Source organism: Lissotriton vulgaris, chromosome 11 (genome assembly GCF_964263255.1).
Source record: "Lissotriton vulgaris chromosome 11, aLisVul1.2, whole genome shotgun sequence".
Taxonomy (NCBI): Eukaryota; Metazoa; Chordata; class Amphibia; order Caudata; family Salamandridae; genus Lissotriton; species Lissotriton vulgaris.
In genome coordinates, this window is record NC_141699.1 from 193,425,678 (window position 1) to 193,444,570 (window position 18,893).

At 45.1% G+C, this 18,893-nt stretch overlaps 1 protein-coding gene across 1 annotated transcript in view; it reads right to left on the reverse strand.

Moving 5' to 3' along the window:
- Positions 1–18,893, reverse strand: part of SART3 (spliceosome associated factor 3, U4/U6 recycling protein) — a 651,822-nt gene that overhangs the window by 329,568 nt on the left and 303,361 nt on the right. The window contains exons 9-10 of the mRNA XM_086943090.1: positions 8,552–8,659; positions 5,080–5,157 (exon numbers count right to left, since the gene is read on the reverse strand). Of these exons, the coding sequence (XP_086799216.1) occupies positions 5,080–5,157; positions 8,552–8,659 (186 nt within the window). The remainder of the gene's footprint in view (positions 1–5,079; positions 5,158–8,551; positions 8,660–18,893) is intronic.

An 18,893-nucleotide genomic window follows, 5' to 3' on the forward strand; every position in this document is an offset into this window, starting at 1 on the left:
AAACCTTGCATAGGGGACTGTTAGGATGCAAGACGCCATCATACCTAGTAACTGCATGAACACTCGAGCTGGCAATGAGTGTTGAGGCTGGAATTGGCAAAGAAGAGTTTGAATGTTGCGGATTCTGGGCGGATTGGGATAGGCCAGAGCCTTTTGTGTATCTAGAGTGGCTCCCAAATACGCTTACGTGTTGGAGATGGGATCTGGACAGATTTACTGTGGATCCGAGGTCGTGGAGCAGCTTCCCTGTTTTGCTAGTATATTGTAAACAGTATGCTTTCAAGCTGGCATTTATGAGCCAGGCATCTAAGTATGGGAAGACGGGAGTGTGTTGTCTTCGTAGATGAGCTGCAACTACTGCCAGGCATTTGGTGAAAACCCTGGGAGCAGTGGTGACTCCGAAAGGAAGCACCTTGAATTGGTAGTGCTGTCCCGCTATCAGAAACCTTAGGTATTTGCGATGAGCGTGGTGGATTTGAATAGGGAAAAGGTGTCCTTTAAATCTAAGGTTGACAAAGTCGCCTTCCTGAAGGAGGGGGAGCACTTGCAGGAGTTTTACCATGTGAAAGTGATCTGATTGGATGTATAGATTTAGATGTAACAGGTCTTATATCGGCCTTAGAGAGACATCCTTTTTGGGAATTAGGGAGTATACTCCAGTCCATTGATATTGTAATAGGACTGGCACAATAGCTCTTTTTGTAACAGAGAGAGAACTTCTCGTTTGAGAAGGTTCAAATGTTCTTGAGAGATAGTGTGTGGTCTTGGAGGAACATTTGGGGGAGTGGCTGTTAGTTCCAGGCAATAACCATATTGGATAATTTGTAGTACCCATCTGTCTGAGGTGACTGTATTCCAAGCGGGAAGAAATTGGGAGAGACATCCCCCGACAGGAGTGAAATGATCAGGGGTAGAGGAGGGAAGTCGCTGCTTAGTGTTTGCAGGGGACGTGCATGTTGAGTTGCCTCTGCCTCTTCCCTTACCGTTATTTCCTCTAATTCCTCACCTAAAATCGCCCCTTGAGTGTGATTGATTATTGCCCTTGTAAGAGGAGGAGGAATTTTCTGAGGAAGTAGTTTTGGAGCCACCCCTGTAAAAGGAACGACAAGACGATCCCCTATTGGAAGGGAGATGCAAAGCCCCCATGGATTTTGCGATCTCAGTATCTTTTTTGACTTCTCTAGAAAAGTGTCCACTGTAGGACCGAAGAGGTGCTCTTTGTCAAATGGCTCATTTAAAATCGAGGTTTAAACTTCAGGTTTGAACCCTGAAATTCTGAGCCAAGCATGTCTGCGTATTGATACACTGGTGTTGAATGTGCGGGCTGCTTTGTCTGCTGCATCTAAGGTGCACCTAATGGAAGTGTTAGTGATTCATTTACCCTCCTGATTAGGTCATTGGCTCTGGTTTTGTGATCATCAGGTAAAAACTGTATTAATTTCTATAGCTCGTCATAGTGAGTTCTATCGTAACGGGCTAACACGGCTTGCACATTTGCAATGAGCGAGTGATTGGCTGCTTGTGATGCTATTCTTTTCCCCGAGGCATCAATTAGGTTTGACTATCATTTAACTTATCGGGAGGAGGGGTAATTACCTGTAGTTTGAGAATTTGCCCATTTACGAGCGTTGGAAACCAAAAGTGAGTCTAATGGAAGTTGAGCCTTGACGTAGGTGAAGTGGGGTCAGAAGGTGCTGGCTTCTACTTTTTCTCAATTCTGGGGGTAATTATTCTTGCTCGCACATGGTCTTTAAAAATGTTGTCAGTATGTTTAAGCACTCGCTTAAGCATAGGTAGTGTTTGTGTTGACCTCTGAGAGGAACTTAAGGTTTCAAACAGAAAATCCTATTCAAGAGCCTCTTTGTGTAATTCCACCCCATGGTTTTGAGCAGCCCAATTAAGTAGCTCTATATACCCTATGTTGTCATCAGGTGGTGAGGGTTTGGAGGGGTATAGGTCCGGATCGTTGTCTGTGATCGTATCTGTATTGTAGCCATCCCAGGGGTCATTTATTTCCTATGGCCTATCTTCATCCCCATCATCTTCTGGATTAGGTGATTGAGGTTGTGGGTAATTTGTGGGTTTGATGAGCAAATTTGGATCAGAAGGTGAAGGAGGTGTAATGGGACGGGGAGGAGGGTTAGGGCCCACATTTTTGCGTTTTAAAGGAATGTGGTAGTCCTTTTCAATGCTCATTTTTCTTTTCTCTGGCATTTTTACATAAATATGTCCAGTATCTGGATAGATAACCTGTTCTTTATGTTTTGGATTCGTGTTTGCAGGGGTAATGTCACCTGTCCTGGCCCTAGTCCCCACCCTGTTTACCTGTTACTTTTTCCTCGTCATTTGAGATCTAGCTATTTTGTCTGATGCCCGATGGAGCTACCTGGCTTAGCTATAGGGGAGACAGGTCGGGGATTCCCTCCTTGGACGTCACCTACCCAGTCGGTCTTTAGCCAGACTTCCTTTCATCTCTCCTGTCGTTTCTTCCCGCACCCTCCCTCTATTTATGTCTCTCCTTCTCTCCTCTCCCAATATATTGAGACTGAACTATTTTGTCTGATGCCCGATGGAGCTACCTGGTTTAGCTATTGGGGAGATGGGCCGTGGACTCCCTCCTTGGTCGTCACCTACCCAGTCGGCCTTTAGACAAGACTTAATTTCGTCTCTCCTTGTTGTCTCTTCCCCTATCCTCCCTTTCTCACCTTCCCTTTCCCCGCCCCTCTACGCTCCATGTTTTTTGCCCTCCATGTTCTTTAAATGTTTCCCATTGAGACCTAGCTATTTGGCCAAAGCCCGATGGAGCTACCTGATAGCTATAGAGGAGACGGGTTCTGGGACTTCCTCCTCGACCGTCACCTACCCAGCTGGACTTTGGGCAGACTTTCCTTCGTCTTTCTGCCGCATCTCCCTCCCACCCCTTTACCCTTCCCCCCCCTTCCCCTCTACCCTTCACTTATCTCGCTTTCTATGACCTTGTAATTGTTTGTCTAGCAACGGATGTAAATTGGAATTGATGTAATCTTGTAATTTTGTGGAACCTCATGTAGAGCGCTCTGATACCTCCGGGTCTAGCCAGCGCTATATAAAACTCTTAAAATAAATAAAAAAATTCATTTAGGTGGAATAGTTGCCTTCTCTTTAGACGCCACCGTTTTCGGCGTCAAATGTTTTGGCCCTGAAAATTTAGTTTTCGCTAACATGGGAAAAGCAACAACAACATGCTTTGATTTCGATGCCGAAGATTTCGGTTTGACATCGGTATGCTTGGATTTCGATGCCGAAGATTTCAGTTTGACATCGGTATGTGGCCGGAAGGCTTTGATTTATGTTTCGGTGCCGGGCCGGAGGACGGGGCGCCCAAAACTTTTTCTCGGTCTCAACCTTGGCCCGAGGGCAGAGGAAGTACTGAAGCCTATTTCTTTAATTATAGGTAGGGGAAGGGAGTTTCAGTACTCACGATACGTTGACTTGGTGTTACTTGGTCTTCCGTGTATGATTCGGCTTCGGACAAGAAATTGTATTCTTCCTCTACTTCGGCTTTCTGCGCGTGGGATTCTTCATGGTAGGAGTCTTCACCGAAGATATCCGGTGGGGAGCCACTTCGCTGATGCATTTTGTGACATCAAGCCCCACGGTCACGGAGCATCTTCTTTGATCGAAATGATCGGCACACGTCCCAGTCTCGTTCATTGTGTTCCGGGGATAGACAGAGATTGCACACTTCGTGCAAGTCGGTGCGCAGATATTTAGCATGACACCCCGGACAGAATTTAAATGTAGTCCGCTCCATCGATTGCTAGCGAGCCAGACGCGGGTAGGCCTAATAGCCCTCCACGAAACTTCCGATCGAAGACTTTGACTCGAAACGATACGTGAAGATGGGAAAAGCGATCGAGAAACCATACCGTTGAGGTTAGTGGATTGCGCGTCGAGGGGAATCCAAGAACGGTGTCGAACCGGAGCACCACCATTCACATCCGAACCCGATGGCATAAAAAACAATCTAACAATGGAGTTGATGCCCATGCGCACTATCACCGAAAGCAGGAGTCACTGACCTTGTGACTGGAAAGGCTTCTTTGAAGTAAAACAAAGTGCAAAAATCCGGACCCAACACTAGATGGCAGGCTATGCAAAGCATGTGATCTACAGCTCACATGCCTCCAACTCTTCAATATAGATTTTGTCTTTAGCTTATACTTGTGGGGAATATAGGTGTGACCCATCGGAATCAGGAGGGCATGGATCAAACTATACCGATGTGGTGCAAGGCTTTCCCACCTAGTGTCGGTCTGCCGCTCTCCCATCCCCAAAGAAGTATTTTTTAACCTTATACTTGTCCCTGCATTTTATTAAAGTTTCCTCTTCAGGAACTAGAGATAATGGTATGATCCACTTCCCACATCTTGACACTGTCACCACTCAGACAGTCTCCCTCCTGGGGGAGGATGTTGTCACTTTGAGAACAGGGCACTCAAGTGACTAAACCCGATGATGTTTCTATCCACCATATCACACCTAGTTTGATGATATGCACCATTGATTGTGAAGACGTGGTTGAGGGTCTTCGAGATAATCTTCTTGGAGATCCTGTCAAATGCTTTGTGGCTCACTCTCCTTTTGGTTAGGAACACTGCAATGTGAAACTGAGTGAACTTCTACTTCTCCCTCTCCCCTTTCTTGATTAAGGGTGGACTTCTAAATAGCCAATACAAAGATAAAGCCAGATTAATTTTTGTTCAAATGAAAAGTCTGGATGTTTTGTGTACATAAATTTAAGAGTCAAGTCTACCAGCTCTGACTAGCTTTCAAAACAGTGTCTTGGACGGGATATTTTCCTGAACTGTTACTTAAAGAAGACCCACTAGGATATGGGATCTAAGGAAAATACAACAAAGTCAAAACTGTTAACTGAATAATCACTCCTGCCGATTACGTGGGCCATTTCAGGTTGTTCATGTTATCCTTTCAGGGTGATTTAAGGCATTATTGTGTTTCAGTTCCAATATTATATGTATGGTTTTATGACTTTTTACTTAAAAAATAGAGGTAGCCCATTAAGTTTTATGTACTTACGCTCTTCCACTTCTTGTTTCAAATACTCCAAAGCCCGGGTGTATGCAGACCTCAATTCTTCAAGTTCTTTGCTGGAGTCTTCAAAAGACAAAAAAGAAATTACTCTGTAAATACTTTGTGCACCTTGGAATATTGAGAGATCTGCAATGGAGCAGCAGCTGGCTTTACCTACTAGTACAGGCCGAATGCCATCAACATTTCAATCCACTGGCCTTAACCTCTCCCTCTCTCCTGCATCTTCTAAGGATATGTGGGAATAGCACAGATAATATGAGACACAGGCTGTGGGAAAGCAAGAAAATATGCAGCATCCTTCCTCATAAGATATGTAGATATAGCTAGAACTGCAGAAGGGGGAATCGTCTATAACCCCTCTCTTCCTCTGCCTTGTCAAACAAAGAAAAGCAATGTGCAGGTTGTGGAAGAATCAGAGACTTCAGAGGCTTGTTCCTTCTTTCGCAGCTTCTGCAGTCCATGGTTGACTTTACTGCTCTTGCCATGCATGTGCCAGTGACAGCCAAACATGGACAGAGCTGGAGCATGGAGGAGCAGTGAAAGGAGAAAACAAGTTATCAGTGTTGTAGAGTTTTTCTTTATGATGACACCTGTAAGAAAGTAGCTCTGTATATACTGGACCAAAGTAAGGTACAGTGTACACAGAGTGCACAGTCCCCAGAGGTAAGGCAGAGGCTAAAGTTAGATACAACCTTACTCTCTAAAGTGGTAGCTTGGTCAGGCAGTATCAGAAGACAGTGTAAAGCATTTGCTATATACATTCAGTCAGCAAATGGTCTCACACACTCAAGAACTGAACTCTAGGCCAAATTGATTTGTATATAAAAATATATAGTTTTGTTTTAGAACCACAGTAGGTATCATAAATAATTTATCAGAATGAGATGTTGCAATTGAATACTTTTAAATAGCAATAGACTTTGGAATGCAATAGTTACAGTTGTTGCAATGTGCAACACAAGTTTGAACACAAAATAACATTGAGCTCAATCGCTAGTTTTTAGTAAATGCAATAAAATCACTTTGCAAATGTTTTTCTTACTCCGGGTTGGATCCTGGATTCAGCCCTTGTGCATTTCCTGTAAACAGTTGAAAGAAATGGTTTTTGTTCACATTGAGGCGACCTCCCACTGGCATAAAAACACTACCGTATTACGAGGACATTAATGAGAGGAGACCCCGTACTGTTACCTAAGAAAGGAGTAGGACTATCAATTGATTGTAGAATTGTTCAGTTGTTGGTGCTTGGTAGCATCACTTTGTTTTCTGTTTGTAAAATTGTCAAGTTATTTGTCGAATGTATATTGTACAAATGTGACTCCAATGTATTTATGGATTATATGTTTTGAGTATGTTTTTCTGTACATACCTTATACACAGAATAAGGCAATAGGTTAATTGTCTAGCAATTCCTGCACAGGTACAACACGTCTTGGTGTAAAACAAAAGAAAAACGTCTTTTGTATTCAGTTACAACCCATGGATAAATAAAAAATCCAACTGGTGTAAAAGAAGATTTAGATCTATGGTGTCAGAGGTATTTTGTTTTGAATATAGTTTAGGATTCCCTCCTCTGCACTCCTGAACAGAATCACTCTCCTGTTTTATCAGCCACACGCACACATCTACTGATTGATCCATACAATCACTCATACATGCAGTCACTCAGAAATACAATACTATCATATGCACTCATACACTTATACAGACAATCACATACCGCTACTCATCCATGCAGTTACTCACACCCACTTAGTCATGCAAAGAATCTATCACAGTCCCATTTACTCACTCATACAATTATATACACACCACTTCACTTATTCATACAGTAAGTAACACATACTTACTCTCTTATATAATCAGTGATACAAGTACACACTCATCCATACATCCACTCTCACAATCACCCCCTCTCACATATAGTTATTTATATACACCATCACTCACATATACTGCCTTTTACATATGTAGTTACTCACACATGTACCACAGAGACATCCATTCACTCACCACACATCCATACACACACTCACCCACCCATACAGCTGTTTCCACATGCACTCATGAACCCATACACCCAGTGAATCAACCACTCAGACATCTATACATAGTCACACACCTCCTATCCCACCCACCCACACACACACTTAGTCTCCCATACAAATGCGCAGGCAAACAAACAATAACCCATATGTACACATATGTACCTACTAACCAACCCATGTAGCAGTTTACCCACCAACAGACATATTGATAGAGACATTCATACAGTTTAGTCACTAACCGATGCATTCAGTAAGATACATTTAATCACTCACTTATGCAATCAGTCACACACCTACTAAATCGTGAATCCATACTTTTCTACACCCACTCATTCTTCAATACAGCTTGAGATATTTATAAAACATATTTAAACTTTAGAGAAACATAGTCATTGGATGATGTCATCAGTGATGTCAGACACCACTGGCATAGTGCACCCAGCTGGAGGAGTGACTGAGGTGTGCCAGGGCATGGCACACAGGGATGTGTGCCAGGGCATGGCACACAGGGATGTGTGCCATGTCGACTCTGTTTAGTTCTGCACCAAGACACTGCAAAGGCAGTGTGTGTGTGTCAGGGTACAGGGTCTCTAAGGGTGGCACAATAAGTGCTGCAGCCCTTAGGGGCCTTCTCTGGTCACAGGGCCATGGGTACCGAGGGTACCATTTGCCAGGGCCTTACATGTGGCCAGAGATGCCAATTGGGTTTAGCTTTCAACACAGTTTTAGGGAAGGAACACAGCCCCTGGGCACCTGGTTGGCAGGAGCCCAGGGCACACTCAGCCAAAGTACATCAGCAATTTAGCAAAATGTGGGGGCATACCATGCAAAAAAGATGGCACTTTCTCACAACACCCTGTCCTTATGGGGGTCAATATTCTATTAGCCTTAAGCCTGCTGCAGTGGGCTATACTGCCACTTAAGTCCCAATTCCTTGTTATTGGTCCTCACTATCGACTAGGTCAATGTTGAGACAGGCTTTAATGGACAGTATATCCAGCTTTGGAAACTACAAGGCTGCAGTTTTCACAGAGTCAAAGAACAAACAACTTCATAAATTTGTGATTAAAGAGTCTTTTTTTCAGATAAGGAAGTTAGAGACTTAGAGGTCCGAAGGACTCACAATTGACTTAAAAAATATTACTTTTCCATATACTTAGCTACTTAAGGAACAAATGATTCCAGACGGAAATTACACAAAGTTCAAAACAACTGTCCATGCAGCAATGGTTATGTGAAGTTAGCCAAGACTTAAACAATGGAACAGTAAACATTTGATCACAATAAAAATTCCTGCACATGCAACTAAAAGTTCCATACAAGATAAGTATTTGTGACATGCACCAAATCTTAGAAATTTGTTTTGAACCACACAAATCTAGAACACTACAGCACTGGCATGGAATTACCTTGTGAGAAGTCAACTCTTCTTCTCAGGTAGTCCAAGTAGGCTTGCCAAATTTCAACATAGTCAGTTGCCTGGATGAACCCAGCATTTAAAGCTTTTTCAAAGTTATCTAGAAAAAAACAGAAGAATATGTATTGTGTTCAGTCAAAGAAACAGACTATTTACAAAATGATTATAGGATATTCTACCGCAGGACATACAACAACAAACTTGATGTATGGGTATCTGTCCCACAGTGATATCTCTGTTACGCTTCTTAGTTCTGTCCCCATGCACAAATACTTCACCCACACCTTTGTTTTTTGGATTGCTTGCCTGCGTTTTTGGAGAGCAGTGTCATTTTGAGGATTGCGTCCTCAATATGATACTTCCATGGGCACTTCATGGTGTTCTTTTGCATGGGAGAAAGGGGAGCACAAACCTCAGTGTTTTCTCCACTAGGAGTGCCAACCCACTTCCCATAACCCTACTCCTTGCCTAAGGTCCAGGGTTTTTTCCTATTCTTATGGGTAGTGCCCCCCAACCCCTGTTCTTTGACTCCAGACCTATCCCTTCCTCCAGACGTTACTCCATCTACAACTTCCTGTTTTGTGTTACAATAGTGCAGTGAAGATAACAAACCTTCCAGTGCAACAGTTTATTCAGTAGGAAGGGTGAATGCCACTGAAATCAGCATTTTAACGAAAGGAATCTGCAAACAAATTCCTGCAAACAATATCTTGCTCACAGACTATAATATCATCAGTATTTTCATAAAAATTAACCACAACCAACATGGCATCATCTAGGGCTGTATTTTCATTCTCAACATGCATTATAATCAACAGAATAACAGCGTTCATTTAGTTGAACACATACTGCTGAAATCTGTTTTAAAGTGCATCCCAAAGTTTTAAAAGCAGCCCATCTAACATGTCTGTCGTACTTCGGGGTTGATAAAGGTGTATGAGTGACACTGAGTAGAGGTAGCTATGTCTGTGCAGTGTTTCAAAGGATTAAGCCTGTGGCAGTATGAGCCACCTAGAACAGGTGTCTCCAACCAAGTGATCATGAGCTACTAGTAGCTTACAGAAAGCTTCGGAATAGCTTGCAGAAACCTTCAGAGTAGCTCGCAGAAACCTTCAGAGTAGCTCACAGCCTTCAGTTCACCATTAACTAAGAACTGCAATAAATAAGTGTTGCATTTTCCTTTTAAAGTTAATGAAATGCTATGCTTATTTTACCATATAAACAGGCTGCAGACAATAGAGCCTGATAATGAGCAGTGCTCCACTCAGATGTATAACACATGTAGCTCATAGAGGTTAAAAACTGAAGGATTGAGGCATTTAACTCTTAAATAAAAGTCATTCTCAACTCAATACTGGAGCATAAGAACAAAATTATATTTTCGGATGCTTTTAAATGAGTAAACTAAAATGAATTGTTACTCTTCATTTTAATGTTCTCCTTTTTCAAAGTTTGCATTAATAAACAGTAGGCATCGTGCTCCCAGTGGCTAGAAACAGTGCCATATTTATAAGTGAAAAATACAGTCATTTTCTTTTACAAGCAAGAAATTTAAACTAAAAAACATTTTCTCTATGAAACATGGTCTTCTTGTTTTTCTCCATTTTAAATTAAGCCAATTAAGTCCTAATGTTAATGAAACATGTTTCTTCACTTTAAATTCCTCCTATTTAACAAATGACTATTTTCCTGTGATAAATATGGCACCACGTCTACAGGTCACTGGAAGTATTATACCTGCTGGTTGTAAAGATACTTTGACATGGCAGAGAATTATGAGTTTTATGTAATGCATATAAACATAAAGTTAACTCTTCAGGCGATGTTCTCCGATTTTAAAGTGTCACATATACACATAGCAGGCATCCTGCTCCCAGTGGCTGGTGGACACGCTGCCATATTTATAACTGGAAATACAGCATTTATATTTAAATGGGAGAATTTTAAAGTGCAGATAAATGTTCCATCAAGTGAAGAAAAGTTGCGAAAATGTTTGCAGCACTTTTTTCTGCACTTCAAATGTCTATCATTAAAAAAAAAAAATGGATGCATGTTTGTGTTGTACATGTAATTGGATATGGCGAAAGGTATGTCCTGTGCCACAAGTGCATACAACACAGGGTCTCAGTCACCCATGCACATATATCCCATTCATTCACACATGTTCATATATCCTCACAGACCATGCACTCACTGACACACATGGCAGCCCCATAATAGTAATCCTAGTCACAGTATGTTGTTCAAACCATAGGATTGGGCTCAATGGACATTAGGTTTAAAGTCAATGAAGCTGGGAAAGGTCGTCAGTTACTTGGCCTTCAGTAGCTCATAACGAATTTCACTGACCAGAAGTAGGTCTCATTACAGAAAAGGTTGGAGACCCCTGATCTAGGACAATAGTGCTGTTTAATGTTTTCACCGGCGCATAGTTTAGTACTGTACAGGTTTCCTTTTTTTTTTTTTTTTGTTGTCCTCATATTTGCCCTTGGAAACCAAACAATAACGATCAGTTAGAGGGGATAACTGAGACACTGACCCAGATTAACTGAGGGGGACTTTCTTGGATCCTACCGGGGTATCCCGCAGTGCCAAGCATCAACACCTCAATGATCGAAGAATGGTACCAACTGGACTAGCGTACTGCTCAATACAACCCAGATTGTAACCGATGTCGCCCTAGTTGGGTATGTATAAAAGGCGAGGATCGAATAGACGACCCAACAGGCAGCAAAATCATAGGACATGGGGAAAAAAAAAAAAAAAAACCCCATTACCAATTCAAAAGCAGCCAAAATCTTCTCTTGTGTTGGTTACCTTCTCTAGCCATGTCTAATTTAGACATCTGTAGCATTGCTGCACGCCAATCGGTAACAAGCATTTACAATGCAACGGTTTCGCCTTTGGAGAAGTTAGAGCTATTGGCATTGTAAATGACAAAATGTGTACTTATGTGTTGGTTTTGAAAACAGATAAATAAATGGCATTGTCATTTACATTGCCAATAGCTTAATATCTCGCAAATGTGAGAACTATTGTACCCTACGGACGAGCTCAGCAGACAGCAATTACTACCACACACACACACACACACACCCAGAGCCACACACACACACCCATAGCCAGCCCCACACACCCAGAGCCAGCCACACACACCCAGAGCCAGCCACACACACCCAGTGCCAGCCACACCCAGAGCCACACACACACACCCAGAGCCCCACACACACACACAACCAGAGCAGTCACATACACACACCCACTGGAGTAGTCACACACACACACACACACTGGAGCAGTCACACACACACTGGAGCAGTCACATACACACACACACACACTCTGGAGCAGTCACATACACACACACACACACACCCTGGAACAGTCACATACACACACACACACACACCCTGGAACAGTCACACACACACACACACCCAGGAGCTCCGGCTATGACGGGCAGATCTGTCTTCCAATGGCTAGCCTCCATTTATGGAGCTATCCAATGGAAGACAGAGGCGGGAGAAAGCTCCATACTTGTTTACAAAAGTTTTCGCCTGCGCGATACTGCTTGCGCAGTAAACGCCAGGCGAAACCTAAAAATGACTAAAGCATGGGAAGTCTCCATATGTCCTGCTAGTAATACTTATTTACACACTAGGACTATTGTTAACCAGACATATTTGAAATAAGAAACAGGATAAGAAGACCACCAAAAGGTCAAATATGATTTACATTCACTCGAATTCTGTACAATGTGAACAGCAATTAAATCAAAAAAGAAAACGCACTTATGAATTATGCCTCTCTGTGGACCAAACTAAAACAAAAATAAAATACACTATTTTAGTGGTATTCCGAAACATCAACTTGGACAATTCTTCCTTGATGCTTTGTACATCCACACAGTGCTATTTAGGGCACCCAAAATGCATTTGTGAGAACCCATATTTCTGAAAAGAAAACATGATTCTGCTTTACCTTTATCCATGGCCTGAAAGTAACTGAATCAGTAAGTTGTTCCCTACACGCAAAGTCGATTTCTGTGATCATCATACAGATGCTGATTCAATTGCCCAAAGTTTCAATGCAAAGGAAGAGAAAACAAAGAATTTCAGTATGTCCCAATACTTTGGAAAACCTTTTGAAATAACACAATCTGCCTACCTTAATAGAAACGATACAGAAAAGTGGGTGGTGATGAACAGAGTGTCTGAATTAAGCAGACCACTCTTACCCAGTCCAAAGATCAGGGCTTGATCCATCACCGTTATTTATCTCACTGTACCATCCCAGCTCAGAACCTGGCTATATGCAAATCAGTCTGTCCCTGGCCCAGTGCATCATGGGAACAGGGCAGACAAAACTACCAAGCCAATTCTTCACCAGAAAGGAGACAAGCTACCGGGGACCGGTTTCTGGCATTTCAGCCGTCTTCGGCCCGGCTTGCTTGAATCCTGATGGTGCAGTGAGAAAGGGACTCATGTCTGAGTATACCCTGCCACACCTATAGTGGCCAAAAACGATACAGAAAAGGGGGTGGTGATGAACAGAGTGTCTGAATTAAGCAGACCACTCTTACCCAGTCCAAAGATCAGGGCTTGATCCATCACCGTTATTTATCTCACTGCACCATCCCAGCTCAGAACCTGGCTATATGCAAATCAGTCTGTCCCTGGCCCAGTGCATCATGGGAACAGGGCAGACTAAACTACCAAGCCAATTCTTCACCAGAAAGGAGACAAGCTACCGGGGACCGGTTTCTGGCATTTCAGCCGTCTTCGGCCCGGCTTGCACCATCAGGATTCAAGCAAACCGGGCCGAAGACGGCTGTAATGCCAGACACCGGTCCCCGGGAGCTTGTTTCCTTCCCAGTGTAAGAATTGGCTTTTGTAGTTTGGTTTGCCCTGTTCCCATCATGCACTGGGACAGGAACAGACTAATTTGCATACAGCCAGGTTCTGAAACTGGGATGGTGCAGTGAGCTAAAAAACGGTGTTGGATCTAGCCCTGATCTCTTGACTGGGTGAGAGCTTTCTGCTTAATTCAGAGACTCTGTCCCTCACCACCCCTTGTTGTAAATATTTTTGTCCACCCTAAGCGTGGTAGGGTATTCTCAGATGTGAGACCCTTGCTCATTGCACCATCAGGATTCAAGCAAACCGGGCCGAAGACGGCTGTAATGCCAGAAACCGGTCCCCGGGAGCTTGTTTCCTTCCCAGTGTAAGAATTGGCTTTTGTAGTTTGGTTTGCCCTGTTCCCATCATGCACTGGGACAGGAACAGACTAATTTGCATACAGCCAGGTTCTGAAACTGGGATGGTGCAGTGAGCTAAAAAACGGTGTTGGATCTAGCCCTGATCTCTTGACTGGGTGAGAGCTTTCTGCTTAATTCAGAGACTCTGTCCCTCACCACCCCTTGTTGTAAATATTTTTGTCCACCCTAAGCGTGGTAGGGTATTCTCAGATGTGAGACCCTTGCTCATTGCACCATCAGGATTCAAGCAAACCGGGCCGAAGACGGCTGTAATGCCAGAAACCGGTCCCCGGGAGCTTGTTTCCTTCCCAGTGTAAGAATTGGCTTTTGTAGTTTGGTTTGCCCTGTTCCCATCATGCACTGGGACAGGAACAGACTAATTTGCATACAGCCAGGTTCTGAAACTGGGATGGTGCAGTGAGCTAAAAACGGTGTTGGATCTAGCCCTGATCTCTTGACTGGGTGAGAGCTTTCTGCTTAATTCAGAGACTCTGTCCCTCACCACCCCTTGTTGTAAATAATACCTTAATAGAAATTCAGTAACCCTAATAATCTCCCATTTAGCTGATCATAACAACGCACAGTGTTTTAAACACACACACACGCTCACATGTCACACAATTCTCGAATAAACGGAAGCACGCGCACATTGTTATATACCTAAACGGGTACACACACACTAGCATGTACATACACTTCTTCCAGCATACATGCAATGCTCTCTTCAGACATGGCTTTTCTCTAACGCTCATGCACAATCCCCTATGTATGGATAAACACACCCTCGTGGAGCTGCAGTACCCTGGCTCCTCCTACTCGGCGTGCCCATCCGCGGCTGGCAGAGTGTGTCCTTTTAGGGCACGTGTGCTGTGACTGACACCTCTTACCAGTGACAGCCTCTGAGCTGTGGAGGGGCCGCCGTCCCTCTCAGCGAGTGTGGCTGACACTAACCGGCCTGCCTGCACTTCACCCACATCCTGCAAGCGCCTTACCCTATCACACGATAAGCATGAGCGGGGGGTGTGGTGCGCAGCCCACTCACCCCAAGAAATATCACCAAACTTCTTAAACTGCCAGGCAAGCTTCCATGAAGTGCCAAGCTCGGCGTATCTGCGCCTGCACACGCATCGCCAGCTGACCGCAGGTTCGAATCCCACCCGGCAATATAGTGCGAGGGAACATTGACACACATAGCACATGCTGACCTGCAACAGTCCACACACAGCAAGACAGTGTTGTAAAAGCGCGGCGAACCACGTCAGACTGCCTCTGTTGCGCAGTAGGGTTGGCACAGGGTCAGTCTCGCGCCAGAAGGGGCCAGAGGAGCTGTCAGGGGCAGGGCTGGAGTAAAGTCATGTCACTGCCTGAAAAGCGAAGCCGGTAGGGATGGAACAGTCGATTGCATGTTAGACTTCTTCCAGGAAGAGGCAGTCCATTCTGCCAAGTGTTTAATTTGAGCAGGTGCTCAGCACCGGCGATTATGTCGCATGATTTCCCCTGGACATTGAGGCACGCCGAGACTCGAGCCCGGTTCTCCAGCTCCGAAATAGGCAGCTTCTAGCCATTTGGCCAAGTCCTCTCCAGAATAACGAGTGCTGGGGCTCTAGTCGGGAGGCAGATTACACCTGCACATTTCTACGGTTAGCGCTGTCTGCTGATGAGAGCCCCGGCACTTTTTATTTTACAAATTAACCACTGAGTTTCTAGACAGCTGAGGTAGTCAGGCACTGGCAGCGTTTTCTCAGAGACAGCCCTACAGCCCGGAGTGATTGACTTGGCGCGGGCCTGCCCCGTGACTGACAGCCTGCCCCATCCCCGGCACACGTGCAGACGCGAGGTGTGGGGTCGCTCACCTAGTAGCAGCAGCAGTAGGGCCCCCCTGCCGGCCGGTCCAGGGTCCGAGGTGCTGCCCCCTGCAGGCGACGCCATCTTCATGCAGTCCAGCGCCCAGAAGAGGTGAGTCAAGAGCCTGGGCGCCGAGTCAGATGGCAGGAGACGGTCAAAGGCGAAGGATAAAAATAGTGCAAGAGTAGGTAGAGGCCGGAGCCCGAGCAGTCCGCAGGGCGAGTCTGTCTAAAGTTTTAACAGGGAAATCAAGTCCACGGGCCATCTCCCTTCCCCCAACTCCTCATTCCTGTCTGGTGCTCGCTGCTAAGCCACCTTTCCCTTCTGTCCCTCCTCCTCTCTCACTTTCTCTCTTTCCTTCTCTTTACCCCTCCCCCCCCCATCCACTGCTACTTTGCTGCCCCTCTTTCTGTCTCTTCCCTATCTCTTTAGGACTCTGTTTTTTCTCTTATCCTTCCTTTTTCTCTTCCTTATACTTGCTTCTCCCCTCGCCCGTCTCTTCTCTTTTATCTATACTGTCGCTATCTCTCTATGTTCCTACATCAACATTCTCTTTTAACTCTATATTGCCATGCCCCTCTTTCTCCTCTACCGACCTCTCCTCCCTCTTTTTCTACTTTTTATTCTCTCTCCACTTGTCACTACCCTCTAGCTGCCTTTTTAACCTGACTGTTCTCCCTATCATCTCCCAAAGCCATCGTTGGAGCCCCTCACGGCTCTGCTGAAATGCCCGGGGACTTGGAAACAATGTCCGCTGGGGGAGCGACCCACTGCCTTCTGGGGCCACTCTACCCCTTCAGAAATGCCCTCGTGAGCCTCTCAGGGCTCAAGACAGTGACACCCTGCCACACGGAGCCTCCCCTAGCCCTTCTCACTTACCGGGCTACTCTGGCGGGGGCTCCTGGCGGGTTTCGCGCTGCTCCTCTTCTCGGGCTGCGGGGCTCTCCTCGGCCACGGAGCCCTGCCTGCCGCTTCCCTCTTTGCTTTCCGGGGCGGCCCCGGCGCTCTCCCTCACTCCTGGGAGCCCCGGGCCGCAGGGATTCGGCCGGCATTCTTCCTCTATTTTCCCCGGTGGCAGTGCTGGCCAATCACAGCGCGGCGGCGGGCGGGACTTCCTCCGACAAACCGGAAGTCCCGCCCCGCATCAGGCACCGTCGTGCCTGACTTCCTGTTTTGCGGCGCTCGGGCCGCGGCGGTGAATCTCGGGGGCATTTCAGAGGGGTGGCACCCTCGAGATTAAAATAAACAGCGAGGTAAGGCGGCTTTTCAAAGAGCGTCTTCCAACTCAATGAGAAACAAAATAAAATCTAAAAATTATTTTTGCAGAGTCCCAATAATCGAAGCGGGAGGGGAGACGGGCACACGGAGGTGGGAGGCGGGAAACTTGCACAGGACAGCGAGGAGGGGGGAGGGGGGAAGGCGGGAGGAGGGACACAGAGTAAGGCAGGACAGCAGCAAGCACGGCCCGGCCGGACCAGATTCGGGGGCGTTCCCGGCTTTTGGCTGACGTATCATGACGTAGCCAAAAGCCAAAGATTCTCGGGAACGCCCCCGAATCTGGTCCGGCCATGACGGACGCCTCTCTGTTCCAATGGCTAGCCTCCATTTATGGAGCTAGCCAATGAGACAGAGGGGAGTGTTCAAAGCACCCATACTAGAAACTACAGATTTCTCTGGAGGCGGAGCTTACAGCTCCGTCCCCCAGCGAAACCTAAAAAGAGGGGGTGTCTTAGCTTTCCACCGTCTGCATATTTCTCTTCTGGCTAGCAAACAACTATAGAAAACCAATTTTTTACACATGCCGTCTAGCTCTGGTATAATGCCAAAGAAAATTAACATGGGACTAGGGTTAACATGCGAGCCTATTGCTAACGAGAGAGAAGCACAGATTTCATTCCAAAATAATGATATAAACGAACACTCAAAAAACATATGGATATCTGATGCTGCTACCAAGCCACATCTAGGGCATGCCACTTGATCATTATTGGGGAACTTTGATAGACGCAATGGAGAGTAATACACCCTATGCAGAGTAAACCGGTGGTTGCGACGGAGCCAAGATTGTTTAACGATCTCACCCAAAATCCTAAATGATTTTATCCACAGGCCTTCCACGTCGGTGTCTGAGATAAAGGTTCTCCAAAGCGAAAGGGGTAACAGAAACTCGCCATCCGTCTCATCCAGAATAAGATTGTACCAAAATGTAATTTCTTTTTTGAAGGGTGGTTTATCCATCAGGTGAGTTAGTAAATTACTCTCGATACCTATTTTAAACCTATCCCTTCCTTGGCTATAGGCCTGTGACCAACTCTGAATTTGGAGATATTTAAATCGTGAAAAACGAGTTCCTATAGTTAGGCTCAACGTCTCCCATGTGAGTAAAGTTCCTTCAGCAAATAGATCCCCCCATGATGAAAGTCCGGCTGCCCTAATTGGGAGAGCTAAACTATCTAAGAGCCAAGACGGTGCTCCTGGGGAATCCCAAAGTGGGGCCCTACTAGAATAGTAATCCAATTTGAGTGTTCGTCTTAGACTAGCCCATGTTCTAGCCAGGTCCCTTAAAACCTTTAGTTTGACCGTCTTGAAATATTTAGGGTCGCCAAATTTTAATAGAAAATTCGTCGGCCCGATTTTTTCCCCCCTTAGAAGTGCTGAGAATAGTTTCCCACATCCAGCATTATTAGGGGCCTTTAAGAGCATCCTGATATGTGAGAGTTGGAAGGCCCAGCCATAGAGTTGCAAGTCTGGTGCTGCAAGGCCTCCTTTTTCTCGACGACGTCTAATCTTCTTCCAAGATAGTCTAGGCGTATGACTGTTCCATATGAATCTATTTATTTCAGTTTGAAGTTTGGCAATCAAGGATGAATCAAAAAAAAGAGGGATTGTATTGAATAAGTATGTGATCTTGGGCAAAATGGTCATTTTGACGAGGTTAGACCTGCCTATTAGGGAAATAGGGAGAGCAGACCATAATCTCATCGATCTTCGAGCCGCCTTAGCTACTTCAGCAAAGTTTAAGGGGACAATCTTATTGATGTCAGTGTAGATGTTTAACCCAAGATATCTGAGGGTAGAGCTGGGCTGTACTCCTACAGTCGGTACAGGATGATTCCAAACCATGATATCAGTTTTGGATGCATTTACTTCGTATCCGGATATAGCCCCGAATTCTTCCGCAATAGATATAACGGTAGGAAAGGACGAGTTCAGCTCGGATGAAAAAATAAGA